General features: G+C 39.8%; 3 protein-coding genes across 5 annotated transcripts; all 3 read left to right on the forward strand.

Moving 5' to 3' along the window:
- The first annotated feature begins 2300 nt into the window (after positions 1-2300).
- Positions 2301-3388, forward strand: LOC141754224 (gap junction beta-4 protein-like). Its single transcript, XM_074613153.1, has 2 exons — positions 2301-2842; positions 2957-3388. Exons 1-2 carry the CDS (start codon positions 2307-2309, stop codon positions 3249-3251), a joined length of 831 nt encoding a protein of 276 aa, XP_074469254.1. The 5' UTR covers positions 2301-2306; the 3' UTR covers positions 3252-3388.
- A 2059-nt stretch (positions 3389-5447) lies between these two features.
- Positions 5448-8065, forward strand: LOC141754269 (gap junction beta-3 protein-like). The gene is made up of 2 exons (XM_074613209.1): positions 5448-5580; positions 6499-8065. The coding sequence occupies exon 2, from the start codon at positions 6566-6568 to the stop codon at positions 7265-7267; it is 702 nt and encodes a 233-aa protein (XP_074469310.1). The 5' UTR covers positions 5448-5580; positions 6499-6565; the 3' UTR covers positions 7268-8065.
- A 966-nt stretch (positions 8066-9031) lies between these two features.
- On the forward strand, positions 9032-19326 carry LOC141754724 (transmembrane protein 54-like). 3 transcript variants are annotated; one of them, XM_074613980.1, is made up of 7 exons: positions 9032-9178; positions 10552-10748; positions 11592-11651; positions 14367-14558; positions 16807-16953; positions 17550-17601; positions 17644-19326. In XM_074613980.1, exons 1-7 carry the CDS (start codon positions 9166-9168, stop codon positions 17925-17927), a joined length of 945 nt encoding a protein of 314 aa, XP_074470081.1. In that variant the 5' UTR covers positions 9032-9165; the 3' UTR covers positions 17928-19326. The 3 variants fall into 3 exon arrangements, with proteins under 3 accessions (XP_074470081.1, XP_074470080.1, XP_074470082.1); XM_074613979.1 differs by having other exon boundaries at positions 9033-9178; positions 17550-19326; XM_074613981.1 differs by lacking the exon at positions 16807-16953 and having other exon boundaries at positions 9033-9178; positions 17550-19326.
- Positions 19327-19738: the final 412 nt, after the last annotated feature.

Consider the following 19738-nt stretch of genomic DNA (forward strand, 5'->3'; position numbering starts at 1 on the left):
TTCTTATACACATAGGTATAATATCAAACAAATTTGCATTATTCTTTACAGAAAAAATAGGAAGATAGACTAATACGGAATACATATTAAGTAACCAATAAATAAATAAACAGTAATAAATAAATAAACAGTAACCCCTGTAAACACCTTGTGATTGTTAAAACCCACTTTATCCCTGTACCTTGAGAAAATCATGTCTTTATACCTTATTTTAAACTGGTTTAAGTTTGGACATTGCTTAAGCTCCACATTAAAACTGTTCCAGTTTCACTCCACAGATAGAGATACAAAAACTCTTCATGGTCGTACGTATACTGTGAGTTTTGAAATTAAACTTTCCCCTTAAATTATAACCCCCCTCTCGATCACTGAACAATTTTTGAATATTTCCTGGTAGCAGGTTATTTTTTAGCCTTAAACATTATTTATGCTGTTTGAAATTCCACTAGATCTGCAATTCTTAATAATTTTGACTGTATGAATAATGAGGTGGTGTGATCCAGATATCCGACATTGTGAATGATCCGTATTGCTCTTTTTTGGAGAATAGATAGTGAATGTAATGAACATCTGTAGTTGTTGCCCCAGACCTCCGCACAGTAATTTAAATATGGCAAAACTAGTGAACAGTAGAGAATGTGGAGTGAATTCTGATCCGGAACCTGTTTGGCTTTGTTTAATACTGAGATGCTTCTTGACAGTTTATTTTCTACATGTTTAATGTGTGATTTCCAGCAGACTATATCATCTATTGTCACCCCGAGAAATTTGTTTTCATGAACTCTTTCAATTTCAACCCCATCTATCTGTATCTGTACTTGTGTATTAATTCTACATTTACCAAATAACATTACTTTAGTTTTGTTCAAGTTTAATGATAATTTGTTTTTATCAAACCATGTTTTTACTCTGCTCATTTCTTTAGTGATGTCCTCCAGTAGTTGTTTTAAATTCTCCCCAGAACAGAAAATATTTGTGTCATTAGCATTTCAATACTAATTTGAATACCTTGGATATGTTGCATACATCATTGATATACAATATAAACAATTTAGGGCCCAACACTGACCCCTGGGGGACACCACAAGCAATGTCCAAACATGTTGAAGAGAAATTGCCCAACTTCACAAACTGTTGTCTCCTATTTAAATAGCTTCTAAACCAATCTAATACTAAACCCCTGATACCATAGCTTTCCAGTTTATTGATTCATATGTCATGGTTGATTGTGTACAAAGCTTTTTTGTTGTCAATAAATATACCTACTGCATATTGTTTGTGATCTATAGCGTTAGTGATTTCCTCGATTGATTCCATTATTGCCAGTGATGTTGATCTGTTTGATCTGAATCCGTATTGACTGTCAGAGAGTAACTTGTGCTTTTCTAAGAATGTGTCCAATCTATTGTTGAAGAGCTTTTCCACTATTTTGGAAAATTGTGGAAGTAAAGAGACAGGACTGTAGTTTGTGAAGTTGTGTTTGTACCCAATTTTGTACTTAAGCTATTTTCATTTTGTTTGGAAATGAACCGGTTTGGAATGAGAAGTTACAGATGTATGTTAATGGTTTTGAAACCCCCTTTAATGTCCTTTTTCACTAGAGTCATATCAATGTCATTAAAATCAGTACACTTTTTGTTTTTACACTTATTAACAATATCCAATATTTCTTTCTCATCCACTGGTTTGAGAAACATTGAGCTGGGATTTTACAGCTTATCCAGATGTTCTCCAGATGTCCCTGGATCAGGGATTAATGTCACAACGCTCTGCAATATGAGTTATTACTTTGAGCATCGTCCGCCGAGTCGCACACATTTGGAAAGTGGGCTGAAAAAGTCTTAATTAAAAACACCTGAAGTGATGGAACCCTTACGAAAAAGTACTCCAAGTTTATTTCATGAAGTAAAATTAAGTTCAAGTATATTTCCCAAGTGTACTTTATGTTTTATACTAATATCAGTGTACTTGTAAGTGTACTCCTTCTCATGTGTGTATACTCATGTGTGAGTTAGTATCTAGCAATGTCCCTGCCTCTCTCTATCTCTCTCAAGGTGTTTGCTAAAACCAGGTCCACTAGTGGCTGCAGCAGAAGAATGAGTCTATGTTTGCTTTGTTCGATATTCCTCCCTCCCCTTCAACCTGTGCCAAGAAGGCAGTAAGTAATAAGTGCTATATTAAAGAGCCTTTGTGCCTGACGTGCTCAGTTCAAGCCATTTGTATTTGAGCACTCAGCGGAGTGTTTGCACCCATTTTGCTGAATTTGGTGCTTCCTTTTCCTTCAGCCTAACATCTGACACAACACCATGAATTGGGCCTTCCTCGAGGGCCTCCTTAGCGGGGTGAACAAATACTCCACTGCGTTCGGTCGCATCTGGCTCGCCATCGTCTTCATCTTCAGGCTCATGGTCTTCCTGGTGGCCTGCGAGAAGGTCTGGGGTGATGAGCAGAAGGACTTTGACTGCAACACCCGGCAGCCCGGTTGTCACAACGTCTGCTACGACCACTACTACCCCATCGCCTACACCCGACTCTGGGCTCTCCAGCTGATCTTCGTCACCTGCCCGTCCTTTCTTGTGACGCTCCACGTCTCCTACCGAGAAGAACGCGAGCGCAAACACCGACTGAAGTACGGAGAAGACTGCGCCCCGCTGTACAATCACACGGGGAAGAAGCGAGGGGGTCTGTGGTGGACCTACTTCTTAAGCCTGCTGTTTAAGATATCGGTGGACGGCGTGTTTGTCTTCCTGCTGTTCTACATCTACGAGGCCACGTTCTTCCCACCGTTGGTGAAATGCAACATAGAGCCGTGTCCCAATGTGGTGGACTGCTACATCGCCAGGTAAGGATAGCGCCGAGCTTTCTAAAGATTGAGATGAACTTGGCCTTTGACCTCCACTTGAAAAGTTCTCTAAATAAATATTAATCTTTCACTATCTGTCTCATTTGTGACCAGGCCCACAGAGAAGAAGATATTCACCATCTTCATGGTGGTGACCAGCTTTGTGTGCATCTTCCTCACTCTTTGCGAGGTCTTCTACCTGTGTGGGAAGAGGTTCTGGGAGTGCTGCGGAGGAGGAGGAGGACCTCGCTCAGCCAGGGAAAACTCCTTCATGATGATCAGAACTCCTCTGACTGGGAAGGAAAACTCGGCATTCAAGGGGCCGGTCCCGGAGAAGGCCAAGATAGCTGACAACGGAGAAGCGAGCAAAGAGAGTTCGGCCCCAGCGTACAGCATAGTCGTCTCCTGAGAGACGTGTATCATGTTTATGAGTTTGACTTGTGAGAATTGTACTGTTGGACACATTTATCTGCAAAATGTTGGTAATGTTGTTTACAAAGGTCATGTCTTCATTTTATTTTTATTTTTTTTTACATCAAAATGATGTAATGTTTTTGTCCCATAATATTGTTAGCTTTTTAAAGGCAGTTCATCTAAAATAACTAGGGCTGTCAAAGTTAACGCGATAATAACGCTCCAAACCTTCGCTAAATTTTGTCAAGGAAAAACTGGCAAAGCCATTTTTAAAGGGGTTCCTTGACCTCTGACCTCAAGATATGTGAATGTAAATGGGTTCTATGGGTACCCACGAGTCTCCCCTTTACAGACATGCCCACTTTATGATAATCACATGCAGTTTTTTGGGGCAAGTCATAGTCAAGTCAGCACACTGACACACTGACAACTGTTGTTGTCTGTTGGGCTGCAGTTTGCCATGTTATGATTTGAGCATATTTTTTATGCTAAATGCAGTACCTGTGAGGGTTTCTGGACAACATTTGTCATTGTGTCTCTGAAATCAATTGTGTTGTTAATTGATTTCCAATAATAAATATATACATACATTTGCATAAAGCAGCATATTTGCCCACTCACATGTTGATAAGAGTATTAAATACTTGACAAATCTCCCTTTAAGGTACATTTTGAACAGATAAAAAATGTGAGATTAATTTATGATTATTCGTGATTAACTATTTTGAACGATTGACAGCCTTAAAAATAACTGATATCCACTAAAGGTGATTTACTGTACTTTGACTATTTATATGATTATTTGTTACATGAGATTATTTTGTTATCTGTATGGCAACAAATAAAATGTACTTATTGTAAAATGTGAGAGCTGCAGTGTGTGTACTTTAACAGAAAATGGCAAATACTTCTGTATCAGCACATATAATGTCATGAACTTGAACAAGAAATGAAGATAATATTTTCTAGAATAAACAACCATCCTGTGAACTTTGCTTTGCCACATATTTCTCTTTTATCACTGTACGAAAAGTTATGGAAATCTTAAACTGATTACGGGTAGTTTTTTGAAGGAGAGCTTTGTCAAATGTGTGTCCTGCGAAGACATTTTTAATGAACCTCCAACATGCGAGGGTGGACACAAATGGGTGCGGTATTATAGAGTAAATTGAACCAATAGAGGTCTAGATGGTGGTTCAAAAGTAATCAGGAAAAACTAGAACGTGACGTTCCAAAACGTTACTGATGATGGGAGTAACATTATTGACAAAAGTCGATAAAATCACCACTCCTATACTTTACAAGTCGCACCTGGATGATAATTAACCACATCCTGCATTCCTTCAGAGCAGCAGACCGAGAGTAGATTAAAACTGAGTTTACTAATGAGGCAGTGACTGTAGCACATTCACATTACCAGAGAGAATGAACAAGCAAAGGCAGGTTATATCTGATTTTGCGATATTGGCGCTCCATATCTCAGGTGTGTTTTAGTGCCAGAGTGGTTCCAGAGTGCTTGCACAAACAAATGTTAGGTGGTGGCCCTGTTTAATCCTGATTAATCAGAGGCTACAAAGGGGGCATATCTCCACATCACGGCTGCCTAATGGAGCTGATACCAAGTCACCTGTTAGGAAACATGGTGATCAGAGTAGACAAACACACCTTCTTGTTATTCACATTACAGTATCACCTTTGGTAAAGTCACACTTCAACCAAATTCCTTGTTCGTAGAACCACTTGATGTGTCTTTTGTTGTTTTCTTAGACTCTTTTTTTCTGTATTTTACCAATTCAAAGTAAGGATACCCCCTTACAGTACAATTGCCATAGTAAAAGTGAGAAACAGTCATTGTTCTTGGAGCTCTTGGGTTAGCTATTTCTCAGATAAATTGATACTGACAGGAAGTAGTTATAATAATAATAATACAAAACTTTATTTGTATAGCACTTTTCTTAACAACGTAACAAAGTGCTTCATAGCAAGAAAAAAAATACAATAAAACAATAATAATAAAATTGCAATGCAATAAATTCACACAGAGATAAAAGCTTTTTTAAAAAACAAAGTTTTGAGAAGAGATTTAAAAGTAGTAATGGATCTAGCAGACCTTATCTCAGTAGGTGAGTTGTTCCAGAGCAGTTGGTGGTTTAAAGGTAAATTCTGGGTGGATGCCCAAAGTGGCCACACCTCCTGATTATGGCCAAGAGTGGATTCTTGTGGCCAGTCAATATCAGAGACCCACTGTAGGAGAGAGGTTGCCTGCTGAACGCGTTCCCATAGTCTGGACGAGATGGACTGAGTGGAAGACCTGTTTTCTTATGGTAAGCTGAGACATTTAAGTCATGATTGTATATTTTGGGTCAGTCTGAGTCATATTCAGTTCGAAGACTCCCTGAAAAGCTAAGCACATAACATTTGAAGGCAGAACTGGACTGCTACATTTAGAGGCAGTAAGAGAGAACATTTAACAAACTCATACCTTCAAACTTCAGCTTAAACTCTCCGAAAAGTTCACAAGTCTGAAGCCAAGAGTTCCTCTGCGCTGTGGAAAGGTTTTATGTGTTTAACAAGTGTTTCATCAATTATTAAAGGTATCTTTCTTCAAAGTGCCAACTAAGTAAGTAAGTGAAAATGGCTTTGTAAGTGTGAGTTTTATGAGAGGGTATTCAGGTTTAGCTGTCAAAAGAAATGGTCTGATCGGAAAAGAGAACGCGGTGAAATATTTGGAACAAATTACAGAATATTTAGTGATAATAATGCGTTTGTTTTAACACCATTCATTTTTTTTAACGCATTAAAGCAACTTTTTCTAAGGAATCCACCATGTCAGACTAGTTTGTCGCAAAGGAGGCTGAATAACGCTCCAAACATACGCAACATTTTGGTGAGGAAAAACTGGCTTGGCCATTTCAAAGGGGTCCCTTGACCTCTGACTTCAATATATGTGAATGAAAATGGGTTCTATTGGTACAATATCTGTGTGTAATATACATGTATATATACATTTGCATAAAGAAAGCATATTTGCCCAATCCCATGTTGATAAGAGTATTAAATACTTGACAAATCTCCCTTTAAGGTACATTTTGATCAGCTAAGAAATGTGCGATTAATTTGTGAGAAATCACGATTAAATATTTGAATTGATCGACAGCCCTACTTTTTTGTATTATTAAATTTTAATTATATCTCTAGATAACTGCTTAACTCTTTGTTTTTGTCTCTTTGTTGTGTTCTAGCTCTCCAGTTTTTAAAATCTACCTCCTGCAACGTTTAAAGACAGACTTCTAAAGGTCAAAAGAAGTCATGGATTGGAAATTCCTCCAGGATCTTCTTAGTGGAGTCAACAAGTACTCCACCGCCTTCGGACGCATCTGGCTATCAGTGGTCTTCGTCTTCCGGGTGTTGGTCTTCGTGGTGGCCGCCGAGCGGGTCTGGAGCGACGACCAGGGACAGTTCGACTGCAACACCCGCCAGCCGGGATGCACCAACATCTGCTACGATTACTACTTCCCCATCTCCCACATTCGCCTCTGGGCTCTCCAGCTCATCTTCGTCACCTGCCCTTCCTTCATGGTGGTGCTGCACGTGGCCTACCGGGAGGAGCGGGAACGCAAGTACCAAGCCAAGCACGGCGAGGACACTCGGCTGTTCGACAACCCGGGCCAAAAGCACGGCGGCCTGTGGTGGACTTACCTGCTGAGCCTCTTCATCAAGACCATCTTTGAGATCAGTTTTCTCTACTTGCTCCACTACATCTACGACAGCTTCAAGCTGCCCAGGAAGGTCCAATGCGACGTCTCGCCATGTCCTAACTTGGTGGACTGCTACATAGCGCGGCCCACGGAGAAGACCATTTTCACCTACTTCATGGTGGGGGCGTCCGTCGTGTGCGTAGTGCTCAACATCTGTGAGATTTTCTATCTGATTGCCTTCCGAGTGGTGAGCCTCAAGCAACGCGGCAGCGTCCCGACCTCTTCTAGAAAGGTCCGACCTAACATGGACTAGTGACGGCTGCAAGTCATCTCTTACATCATAGCTGGAAACCCAGAATCAATATTATCCCTCTAATTGACTTACAACAGGGTGATCATTCTTCCCATTGAGGGTATTTTCATTTAAAAAGTAATTTTATGTATAATTTTATATGTAATATAAATATATTGTATTTTGACACAAACAATCCTATGCTCTGTAATGATATTAGAATTATTTTCTCAAGTGTAATTCAGCACCAAAAGAGAGCTGATATTGCTCATATTTGTGACCAAAACTGACATTATTTGTTTATTGTATTCCCTAAAAAAGATTGTCAAAGCACTGAAAATAAAGTTTTCTGTTCAACTAAATAATAAAACCACAGCAAATGCAAGTTCATGGGTAAAAAAAATATGTTTTCTACTAATTTAATGGCACCATTTCTCCACCTGATGGCACTAAAGACACACTACACTGTCATGTGAAGGATGATCAGAAAACATGGCAATGATCCTCCCAGAGTTGTATTATTTTGTGATTGTGCATTATGTGTTCTGCTTAGGCGATGATGCATTCCTACAACATTCCTAAACTGTATTATGTGTTACTCTCTTTATCAGTCATCAGTTGTCTGTCATGTTTTTCCAGGCTCTGATCCAGGTGTTGACACCGGAACTAGAATAATAGGTTAATGTCGTATCAAATTTAGCAAAAAGAACATTTTAATGTGAAAAATAACATTTATTAATAAAGGCAGTTGACTTTAGTGTTGCCTACATTTTATGTATAAGGCATGTCCATGCTGTTTTTCTACCACAAAAAAACAAACAGCGAGGGGCTAACAGGTGCAGGTCTGTATAAAGGTAGCAGACAGACAACAGGTAATTAGCAACTTTTATTTCAAAATAAAAACATTAAATGTTTTCCCAAATAAATTAACTGTTGGAGTGTATGTAAGGAGTATTTTGTGAAATTAAAATGTCATTTTAAGTATTAAATATACCACAGAATATTAGTCAAACATAATCTGAATTTTGGTTATTTTATTTGTTCATTTCAAACAACTGCACTTATTTGCTTTCTTAGAACGATAGATAGATAGATAGATGTACTTTCCCAAATTGGGAATTATTGTGTTACAGCAGCAGGTTATCCAGGCAATGCACTAGAACAGTAAATATACAATAAATATACATATCAACACTAGAGGTAATATCTATAGTATACACAATATAAAGAATATATTAGAATACACTATAAATATACCAGACTACTACAACTAGCTTAGAAAATATAAAATGTGAACATAATATAAACTATGAACATAATTACTACATGCAATTGCTTGAAGAAATGTAGTTACTGGGCTTATAAAATGCTTTAAAATGCCACTCTGAGGGATTGACAAGTGTTTATCAAGCTTTTTTTTTATTATTGAGAGAAATCAATACAAACAAACAAGGGCTCTCATCCATGTCTCATACATCAAAAAAGTTGAGCAAAATCACAAATCAATTACGAAAATTACGAAATAAAATAAAAATACAAAAATACAAATAAAATACAAATACAAAAATACAAATAAATAAAATACAAACATAAAAAATAAACAATGCTTCTTTACATGTCTCATACATAAAAAAAGTTGAGCAAAATCTCAAATGAAATACAAAAATGACAAAACTAAAATAAAAATACACAAATAAATAAAATACAAACAAAAAGTTTATCAGTCACAAGTGGCATACACTTTTAGAGATACATGCTTAGATGAGATTTTATTTTGAAAATCTGAGAAGTGTCCCTGTCTGTCCTGCTGACTGACTGACTGGAGTGAGGTGCTTTTAGTTTGGAGGGAAGAGGGGCACGCTGATAAGCCCTACGCACGAGACTCACCGTCTATCTAACTGAATGGTGACCTGACAGAGATGGCCGATACAGGTAATAAATGAGCCTGATGGGAAGTCTGTTTAAATGTGTGTAAACTGCAGAGATGTGTTTGTTTCAAACTCTCGGATTGTTTGTTTGGGTGTGGCAGTAGTAGTGTGACACACCGGTCTGGTGATGAACTAGCTTTATTAATCCAACAGCTTTATTGTACTTCCCTTCACCAAAAGTTGAAATGGTTTCCTGGTCTTGATATTTTACATTAATTTAAATAAATTGAAGTAAGGGGATCTATTTTGAAACCACATCCTCTGGTCCACATGCTTAAAGTGTCTGAGGATGAACAGTGTAAAATGCATGCATTATCACCTCTGCTCTGCATGTGTTTTTGTCTCAGTGAATGCAACAATGTGAGAGTGAGAATCCCCCAAATAGGTTAAAATGGCTCCCATGTTACATACAAACACAAATCTAGAGGTGGAACCCAACAAACCAATCTCAGAGTTCATCTTTATTATTAGGTATCATGGAGATGACTGCATATGTAGGCCTATACCATCTCATTTTCACACTGGTGGATTTTAATTAAGACACCTGCAACTAATTATTATCTTCATTGCCGATTAATCTGTCGATTATTTTCTCGATTAATCGATTAGTTGTTTGGAATATAAGATGTCAGAAAATGGTGAACATGTCAATCAGTGTTTCCCAAAGCCCAAGATGATGTCTTGTTTAGTCCACAACACAAATATAATCAGTTTACAGTCATAGAGGAGTAAATAAACCAGAAAATATTCACATTTAAGAAGCTGGAATCAGAGAAATTTTGACTTTTTTTCTTAAAAAAATCTTAAAGTACTCAAACTGATTAATCGATTATCAAAATAGTTTAAAAGTTGACACCTATTGGATTAATTTTTGCAGCTCTAGACAAGCGTGTCTTCAGTTTTTCTTTAATTTGTTACCTTTCAGACGGCATTTGCTCTGCTAGGTTCCTGTGTTAGGTTTCAGGTTTAATTAGACATGTTCGCTGTCATGGGTTGATGTTGAGTACAAGAAGGCTACAAGATTTTACATAATAATCCGTTTAATTCTTAGCCTGTTGCATATTTATCCTCTTCACTCCAGCTTTTACTTTACTTCAATTAATGTCAAATGTAGTTTCATTCTTCGTTTTGTTCTTTCGGGACGGTTCCAGTCTGAACAGCCTGAACTGTAGTTATGTGTTTAGCAGCTAATCATTAATACATGTGACATCTCTGCTGTGGTTTTGACCTGGCTCCTGTTGTCTCTGATCAATACAACATAGATGATGTAACATCAGGTGAAATCACTGAAACTCTCTGTTTTGTATTCTGTCTATTTCTCTGCCTGGATCATCACAGTAACGTGCTTCTCCTCCTCCTCCTCCTCCTCTTCCTCAGGAGTGTGTTGTGCCAACCTGGAGGAGCCCAACACCCTGATGAAGATGGGTCTGAGCATGGTCCTCATTGGTCATGTGAACTTCCTGTTGGGAGCGCTGGTGCACGGCGTGGTGCTCAGACACATTAACCTCCACAAGCAGGCCCGGGCCATGGAGTACGCCATCTCCAACGTGTTCGCTCTCACCTCCGGCCTCGTAGTGAGTGCATAGAGATTCATAGTGATCCTGTAGCAGCTCTGTAGTATCAAGAAGGGATGACCTCTCTGGGAATGTTATGGCGGATAAGGGGATTTTACAACTTGTCCTACATAAAGGAAAAGCATTTTCATATCGGCGCTCTCTTCTCAGACTTTGTAATGTCAAGTTGTGGGATTTTCAATCATTTGTAGCTTGTGCACCCTGCAGAAGCACAAGCTACTACTAAGATGTACCTAGAATCGATCATAACGTACTGCAGGAACTTTCTTAATACAAAAAAATCAATATTGCAGGATTCTTTGGGCTTTAGCCTCACTCAGCCTTCTTGTTATTAGGGCTACTTGTAAAACCACTTTCCTAAACAAAGAGTCCTTGAAAAGCCTCTTTTTTTTAATGTAAAACAGGAAATAAATGAAATTTAGATATATGTAATTCCCCTTTTAAAAATGCAGAAAATGGATGTTTGAATCAGTCACAGATTTATCTAATAATCTAAAATTGATACTTCCGCTAATATGCATTACATGTAAAGCTAAAGGGTCATTCTGTGATGAGTTTTTTTCTTTAGGCTTTGCAAAAACAACTTTCAAAGCACACACGGGTACTTAAAGACATTTTTGAAATGCTTGTAGTTAACAGCTGTGGTGTCGAGAGAAATCAATCATCTTTTGACTTTTGACTGTCTTGAGACTAGATGAGAAATATATGACGTGAAAACTTTTGTTTTTGTGGTAATTTTGTATTGCATCTATCATCCTTTCCCCCTCTATAGTCACAGACACGGTGGATGCAAATGGAGCAACATGAATATTCTTTGAATCTCATCTGTTTTTGTCTCTGCAGGGGATTGTTGTTGGCATTCTGGCTATTGTGCTGTCTAAAAACAAGAAGAGTAGATGCCTGGTTAGTATCGCTTCTGTTTGTGCTGCTGTCAGTCCTTTCCCCTGCTGCTTTCACTTTCTCCACTGATTCCTCCCTACATTGCCAGATCAGTATTTCCAAGGCACTCTGCTAACTTTGATCTGTCTACCTACACGGCACGTACACTTTATCTTTGATACTTTCACACTTTATTCTCAGTTTCTGTCCCCGTCTATCTAGTCAGGAGGACATTATAAACCTCCTTTGAGCTCCCGCATGTCGCCTCAGGTGTCTGAATCTTCAGAGCTGGAATAGTTTCTGTGTTTTTTTTCCTCTCTCTCCCTCCGGTTGTGCAGCATGGCTTCTCTCTTGTTTACTCAATCAGCTGTCGGGCTGCTCAGACAGGACTGACGAGGCAGCGAGCTGAACAGAATGAGTAAGCTCGGGCAAACCTGCCGCGATAAACTACTCCCCGTTTCTTTTGTTAAAGAGAGCGGCCGTGAACTGGGCAAACCCTTCATCAGTCTTGTTATCTTATTCAGTCATCCTGGCATCACATTGCGTGAATAACGAGTAACCGCAACACTCCCTGTTTCAATGTTAACACGGTTTATCACAAGGGTTGGCTACCGCAGCTACTAATCTCTCTTCTTGATTTATTTCTTGTTCTTATCAAGTTTCGACTCAACGACTCAGTCCTCTTCACAAAGTCATTTTTAATGTCTAAAGACTTTCTGTACATGTCTCACCCTTTTTTTTTTTCAACAATATCTTTATTGATTTGAACAACTTAACACAGACATATATACAAGCACAAATATACACCTGAAGAAAATCTCCAGTACAGTCCCCAACCCACAAATAAAATAAAATAAAAATACTAATAAAATAAAAAAAATTACTAATAATAAATAAAATAAAAATAATTATATTGGTTCATACACCTCAGTGCATCTTATATTAATTCATATTGTAAATAAAAAATGGATTGAATGTTGCAGAGGGCTATGCACAGTCCATCTCCAGGTGCTTCCATCATATGGGCTTAAGTCTCTCCTCTCTAGATAACATATGAAGGGACCCCAGATGTTGTGAAAGAGTGATTGATTACCCTTGATATGTAATATGTATTTTTTTCTAAGTTGTAGATAATTAAGAAATCCATTTACTCATACTCAGCCTACCAGCCTTTTTCCATGATAGCGCAATTATTCTTTTAGCCAATAACAGACCTATTTCTAAGATAAATTGTTGTCTCCTTCTAATGTTCTGATTAGCTGGATATAAAACTACTGTAGTAAGAAAAGCTTTAGGTCTAAATGGATTTGTATGGATGACATGTTCTCTCTCACTGCTTCCCAGAACTGTTTTTATTTCTGTACACTGCCAAAGAAAAGTGCACCTTGTTCCACTTTCACACTGGTTACATACTGTCCGTCTCACCTTCTTTAAGCTTATTAAAGGATGGGTTTTTCTTCCCATTATGTGATTTATTATTGCTCAGCTGATGGCTTTATAGTTTCTAATGCTGCAGCTTCTTACTGTGAGTTTGGATACGGCTGAGATTATCAACAAGGCCCATTAAAGGACCAAAACCAACAAGTGTCAGTCCAACTCTCAAACCCTAGCCTGTCTGTGGCACACCCTTTGTTCCTACAAAAGAAGTAAATCTTTAAAGAGTAGTTACGGACATATAGTTTCACATGAAAAAAAAAAAGCTCAATAAACAGCTGGCCACTAGTTTCCAGCACAATAGTGCATTTGTTGTGGTCTGTTTTCAGCTGCAGACTTGGTGCGTTGCTGAATGTTGTTTAATTGGCTCAGAATAAACCACAGTGGCTATATTCAACATAACGAAGGAACATGTCACTCAGTGCAACAATGTGACTCATTAATGTGTTTGTAATAGTTTTTGGACAACAATGGAGCTCAATGGCACAGAGGAGAAAAGATATATCAGGCTTTGGATACACATACAATGTTAGCGGGATCAATAGGGCTGAAACTAATTTTCATTATAATTTAATCTTCTGATTATTTTTTCAATTCATTGATTAATCGCTCGAAAAAATGCTTAGAGTTGCAACGACTGATTGATTAGTTGTAAACTAAAAAATAATTGGCAACTATTTTGATAATCAATTAATCTAATGAGTAGTTAAAAAAAAAAAAAAAAGCTTAAAATGTGAATATTTTCTGGTTTCTTTACTCCTCTATGACAGTAAACTGAATATCTTTTGAGTTGTGAACAAAACTAGACATTTGAGGACGTCATCTTGGGCTTTGGGAAACACTGATCGCCATTTTTCACTATTTTCTGACCAAAGAACGAATCGATTAATCGAGAAAATAATCAACAGATTAATCAACAATGAAAATAATCATTAGTTGCAGCTCTAAAAATTCCCATCACAACTTCACAGAGCCCACGGTGATGTCTTCAAATGTCTGTCAATTGATTATCAAAAATGTTGCTGATTTTTTAAAACTTTTTTTGCATTAATTCTTGCATTAAGTGGGAAGCTAACTTAATGGAAGTAAACGTTTTTTTTTCATTTGGTTCTCAAGTTTTAAATGCTGCCTTAAATCTGACATATTTGCTGTGTCTGTATTAAATATTGTTTATTCTTTGCTGTCCTTTCATCTGTTTACTGTTGCCCCAGTTTCCCAACTGGAGCATTGAAGCTTCATCCCATCAGCCATCTGGTTTTGATCCCTGATTGTCTTTCTCTGTGTGTGTCCCCCACCCCCCCACAGACGTGGTCACTTTTCACTGTGGCCCTGGCTGCATCTCTCATGGCGGCAGCCTCCGCCATCGGACTCTCCGTGTCTGTAGTGAGGGCCGCCATCCACGGCGGGCGGAGCCTCCTGACTCACTGTCGCTTCCCCGACGCCATTGGCTACTCCAGCATCACCAACGAGTGTCCCTTCGACCCCACGCGCATCTATGTGAGTGTATCAGTGCGTGCGCTGAGATCAAGGCATGAACCGTGACCTTTTTCTTGCAGCAGCTGGCTCTTTTGAACAGCTGACCATTGTCACTGTGGCGTAAACACAACAGAGCGGTGTGGCTGCACGTCATGGTGCCCCTTTTGTGTGTTTGTGTCAACAAGGTGTGGGAGAAGGAGGGAGTGTGAGGCTGCGGGTGTCTGTCTTTTCTGTCACTCAGTCAGTCACATCGTGCAGCCGGTGGGCTGGTGGCAGAAATGCTGACCTGACCCTGTCGGTCCACTTCAGGCTCTGTCCAGCTCCAGTGTGCTACAGATGGACTGTCAGGCCTGCTCAGTCTCACAGCTGCAGACACACATCAGCACGACTATGGCATTTTAGCAAGACTAGTAGTCTAATTTGTCAGCTAAGCGACCTTCGTCTTATGCTGGATTTATACTCGACGTAAAGGGTTAAAGCAAGTCCCGCTGTAAATACACACAGTGTAGCTTTTATAGTTGTAGTTAGACAGATGTGCAACCCCGACAGCAGGCGTGTTTATGTTCTTTCATTCACTTTGTGACACAGAGCGACGATGAGAGGGTTCTGCTTTCATTAGGGGCGTCAGGATGTCGATTCTACATCAGAAATCGATTGAAATTAGCAGGATCTGCGATTCTCAAAGTATTTATTTTTCTCTGCCCCCACCTACTCGCATGCATCCAAAGGAAAAAAACAACAACACTTCAAAGGTGACACAGCATATCATACTGGTAGCCTGCAGCTGCACTTTGACACGCCGAAGTCGGAGATGACAGAGAAACAACAGAACTGGAAAATCCTCCTGCGTCCCTGAAGACACAAGCATGGCAACATTTTGCCTTCCCTGTGAGTTATGTAAACAATGAACATGAAGTTGACAGAAAACTGTTCAGCCATGGGCACGCTATCTCTGCTTAACGTCGATAGAGTATCTACATCGCTTTGTACAGTAAAGCAGGGTTTATGCTGGCTGTAGTGTAAAGCATGTCGGCGTCGAAAGGGACTTTGTGGTGCATTCAAGCGTGCCTTGTAAACTCTGAGAAACTCTAGTTGTTGTTGAGTACACTCCTGCCATCTAGTGGATCCTCCTTTTGATTAAAGTGTAAATGACAGTTGTCATGGAATAAAACCAATGACCTGTTGATCTTTACGAATCAAGACTCCGTAGTCTAACAATGGCATGTTTAAATAAAAAAATGAAATCGGGGATTTGGAGAATCGTGACACCCCTAGCAATCGCCGTGGTAACAGCATCATCACACGACACTTGTAGTTACCACAAATACATTGGATGTATATAGAAAAAATTAGGAAATAATCTAATTTAAACTAAGCAATTATGTGTCGGCATGTAACAAGGATGATTTGTTTAGTAGTGATGAGCTGTCCAAACACTGAAGCAAGTACCTACACATTAAAGGAAAATCTTGTTTATTACAACTTGGGATCGCTTCAACAACGCAAAAAAAAGAGGATCGGTCAGACCTCCAGGTTAGCCAAACTTATTTGGAAAATAAAAGGTAAACAGTAAAATTTACGACCAATCTGCTCAGTTTTCCGGAAATTAGGGATTATTTAGAACATGTTAGGGATATTCACTTTTAGTTTTACCTCAATATTAAAAAAAAAAAAAAAGATGCAAAAATAATGATAAACAAGATTTAGTCAGAAACTCAGAAGTAACAAACTTTTGTTGCAGACTACTGAGACTGCAGTCCGTGTTGGTCTCTCTGAGTTGCCTATTAGCAAGGGATGTTCCAATATGGCTGCCCGGAGGGCCCGTTACATCACCTGTGTTTTGGGCTTCTGGTTCTGATATTCATAGCTGCTTAGAGGCACTAATGATGGTTATGCAAGGTTTATCTTCCTGCATATTTCATCACGAATTCCAAAGAAAGCTCCAAACTTCGAACTATAAATGCTCAGTCTCTTTGTAGTCTGCAAGTCAGCGTGCCTAACAATCGGCAGCTGTTTTTCTTTGAATTCCCTCTGTACACTTTCACTTTGATGCCTTCTGCCCTGCATATTTTATTCACAATGCCGACTCTCCTGTGCAAACTGAAACTCCCAGACTCGCTGCAGTGCCTTTGCTCCACAGCCGTCTGAGAGAAATAAGGTCCTGTATCACATCATTACCCGCACTGACTGCATCTCTGCTGCCTCAGATTGTGTTCTTTATGGTCCAGCTGGTGGTTGCCGCTAACGCCGCTCCTCCGTCCCTCCCCAGAGTACCACTATGATCCTTTGGGTGCCTCTGATCGTGACTTGTGTCATCCAGCTGGTGTTTTGCGCCCGGTGCTCTGCTGTCTGCGTTTCATTCCTGGGTCTACCTTGCTGCCCTAACAGGAAGAGAAACAGGAACTATGGCAGAGCGGTGAGATTTCCACTCAAACATACACTGCGTTGCTTTAAAAATGTAATGTTTTAGATGGTGCATAAGACTCAATCAAGCAATATTTTGGGGACAAAAGGGGACCATTATGCTTTTGTGCCTTTAGTGTGTTATATTGTTTTTTGTGCAAGTTGTAAAGCCCAAAGGGAGTTTCTCTCCACCACAGAAACACTGCTCCTGAACGGTTTAAAATGCCTTGATTGAAGCCCCGCCTTTTCTTCCTTAACGTGGTGATGTCACCAAGTAACACATTTGCATAACAACTGCCTAGCAGCTAGTAAGGCACGCCCTCAAACGAAGCTAGTTGGAGCTGGAGCAGAGTTCGAAAAGTTGGGTCCAGCTGACCAATCAGAGCAGAGCAGACTGGGTTTGGGACTTGGGAGGCGGGCACAGGAGCTCAAACACAGCGTTTCAGACAGAGGGTGAAAAGAAATGCTGCTTTTGCTTTTTTTTTTTAACATTAAAGCATGTAAACATGTTCTAGTAGAAACCCAAAATACACGTATGCACCTGAAAATAAGCATAATATGTACTCTTTAAAATTGGACTAAAAAGATAATAATTTTCTGTTTGTGTAGATCAATGTGGTGAGGCCGATGTTGGAAGCCGCTCCCTCTCGCCACACTGAATCTCCACGAAGCTACGATGAACCTCCAACACGCCACACTGAACCTCCACGAAGCTACGATGAAACTCCAACAAGAAGCTACTGCGAACCTCCAAGACGGAATACTGAACCTCCGAGACAGCAGCGCAGACCTCCTCCCCCTCCGCAGAATCTTCCCCTTCAGCATCGGAGTCTTCCTCCCTCGGAGAGGCAGCCTCTTCGCCCGCCGTACAGAGAAAGGTCAGGCAGAGAAAGGCACGAAACCAGTGTTGGCAGCCAGCAAAGGGCACCGGAGCAGCACCAACTGCTGGAGAGGGGTACGATGGAAAGGTCCAGCTTCTGGATTTAGACATATATTTGACGTGTCAGAGCTTCTTGAAGACCAAGTGCTGTGAGAGTAGTGCTTACTACAATACTGGGGATTTAAACATCATACTCCCAACCCCCATGTCAGAACTATGAACTCATAGCTGGAGATGATTTATTTAGCAGTGCCAATGCCAGTGCATTTTCTGAGGCCCAGGCTATTTGCACAGTGTGCAGGATCCCAGTTATGTGAGCGTCTGTTGTTGTATTCCTCTACTTACAAGGGTCAAATTATTCATATCAGGATAGGCATGTGAGGCAAATCCTTGCCTGTATACAAGGATTCATTCAGAGTTAAAAGAGTACTTTCACATTTTGGGAAATATCCTTTGTCGCTTTCTTGCCGAGACTTAGATGAGCAGATTGATACCACTGTCACCATGTCTGTGCATCACGTACGGAGCTGGAGCGAGGACATGCTAACGTAGCTTAGCATAAAGACTGGAAGCAGCTAGCCTGGCTCCGTCCACAGCGAAAAAACCCCCCACTTAGCAACAACTCTAAAGCTCACTAATCAACACGCTATATGTTGTTTATTTAGTCTGTACAAAAAGTGACGCGTGAACAAGTCGTTGCCGGGAGCAGTGAGAGTCTTGTTTTTACGCTTCAGTTTATGTATGGAGTTGGGAGTTACTTAGCTTAGCTTAGCATAAAACTGGAATCTGGATGGAGCCAGGCTAGCTGTTTCTCCCTACGTTCTAAAATATGCCTACCAGCACCTCTAAACTAAAGCTCACTAATTAACAATATGTTTCCAATTAGATTAATTCGTACACAAGCAGAAATGTAGAAGGTGTAATAATTTCTCGTGGTGACTCCAGGAAGTCAATGCTTGTCTCCAAGACACGGTTACATCACATAACTTCCCGTAAAACCCACAACTTGTCAGTTTTGACATTTCTTTTTTTTTTTCTTTTTTTTTTTTTAACAAGGCCATGGTCGCCATTTTCCCCTGTGTTGTCTTTATGCTAAGCTAAGCTAATAACCTCCTGCCTCGAGCTTCACATTTAGCGCACAGACATGAGAGTAGTGTCGATCTTCTTGTTTAACTCTCCATACGAGAGCGAAAATGTGTATTTCCTTAAAATGCAGGACTATTATTTTAATGTTTGAATGTTTGAGTTTACACACATAATGGAGACCGGTGCAGTAGCAATAGGAAACATTTCTCACAGGTGAAGACATGCAGAGTACAAAGTGTGTGTGCCCTCCAAGCTTTTATCTATTTCTTTTTTTTTTGAGGATGGAGCCTCTGGTTTGCCTGTTTTGAGTAAATGAGAATCTGCTCTTCTGTTAGGTCAAGAGAAACTAGTACTGCAAGTTTTTTTAATTTATTTCGACAACTTAAGTCGATGAGCAAATAAAGTTTTTATTCAAAGTCATGCATCTATCTTGTGTGTGTTTTGCGGCTGAACTCTGAAAACATTTCCGTTTTAAAATGTGGTAACGGCAGCAGCTATAGTGACCTGACAGGAATGACTGGTTACACTCAGACACACACATGTAGAGACACCCTGTCAGGTTGGTGCGAACACATTCACCCACGTTCCTGTCAGGAGTATGTTAATGAGGACCTACGGTGTGCTTTGACAGGCTGCGACCCTCAAATGCATGACAGTAATGTTCGGCTGTCAGACCAGACATTAGCCTTGTCCGCGGTGAAAAAATGCTCTGCTCCTTAAATGCATTCCCTACATATCCGAAATAACCAAGAAATGAGGAAACAGTCCACACGTGCAGCTTTGAAACACATAGGTATATTTCGATTTCAGGTCCAACGGAACAAACATGACA

The sequence above is a fragment of the Sebastes fasciatus genome, chromosome 17 (genome assembly GCF_043250625.1).
Source record: "Sebastes fasciatus isolate fSebFas1 chromosome 17, fSebFas1.pri, whole genome shotgun sequence".
Taxonomy (NCBI): domain Eukaryota; kingdom Metazoa; phylum Chordata; class Actinopteri; order Perciformes; family Sebastidae; genus Sebastes; species Sebastes fasciatus.

What these genes read in the sequence shown, in the direction of transcription:
- LOC141754224 (XM_074613153.1), top strand. Translation starts at nt 2,307, where the DNA reads ATGAATTGGGCCTTCCTCGAGGGCCTCCTTAGCGGGGTGAACAAATAC. An exon ending in GTGGACTGCTACATCGCCAG is followed by an intron (nt 2,843 to 2,956) that starts GTAAGGATAGCG and finishes ATTTGTGACCAG; the next exon opens with GCCCACAGAGAAGAAGATAT.
- LOC141754269 (XM_074613209.1), top strand. Translation starts at nt 6,566, where the DNA reads ATGGATTGGAAATTCCTCCAGGATCTTCTTAGTGGAGTCAACAAGTAC.
- LOC141754724 (XM_074613979.1), top strand. An exon ending in ACAAGAAGAGTAGATGCCTG is followed by an intron (nt 11,652 to 14,366) that starts GTTAGTATCGCT and finishes ACCCCCCCACAG; the next exon opens with ACGTGGTCACTTTTCACTGT. An exon ending in TCGACCCCACGCGCATCTAT is followed by an intron (nt 14,559 to 16,806) that starts GTGAGTGTATCA and finishes GTCCCTCCCCAG; the next exon opens with AGTACCACTATGATCCTTTG.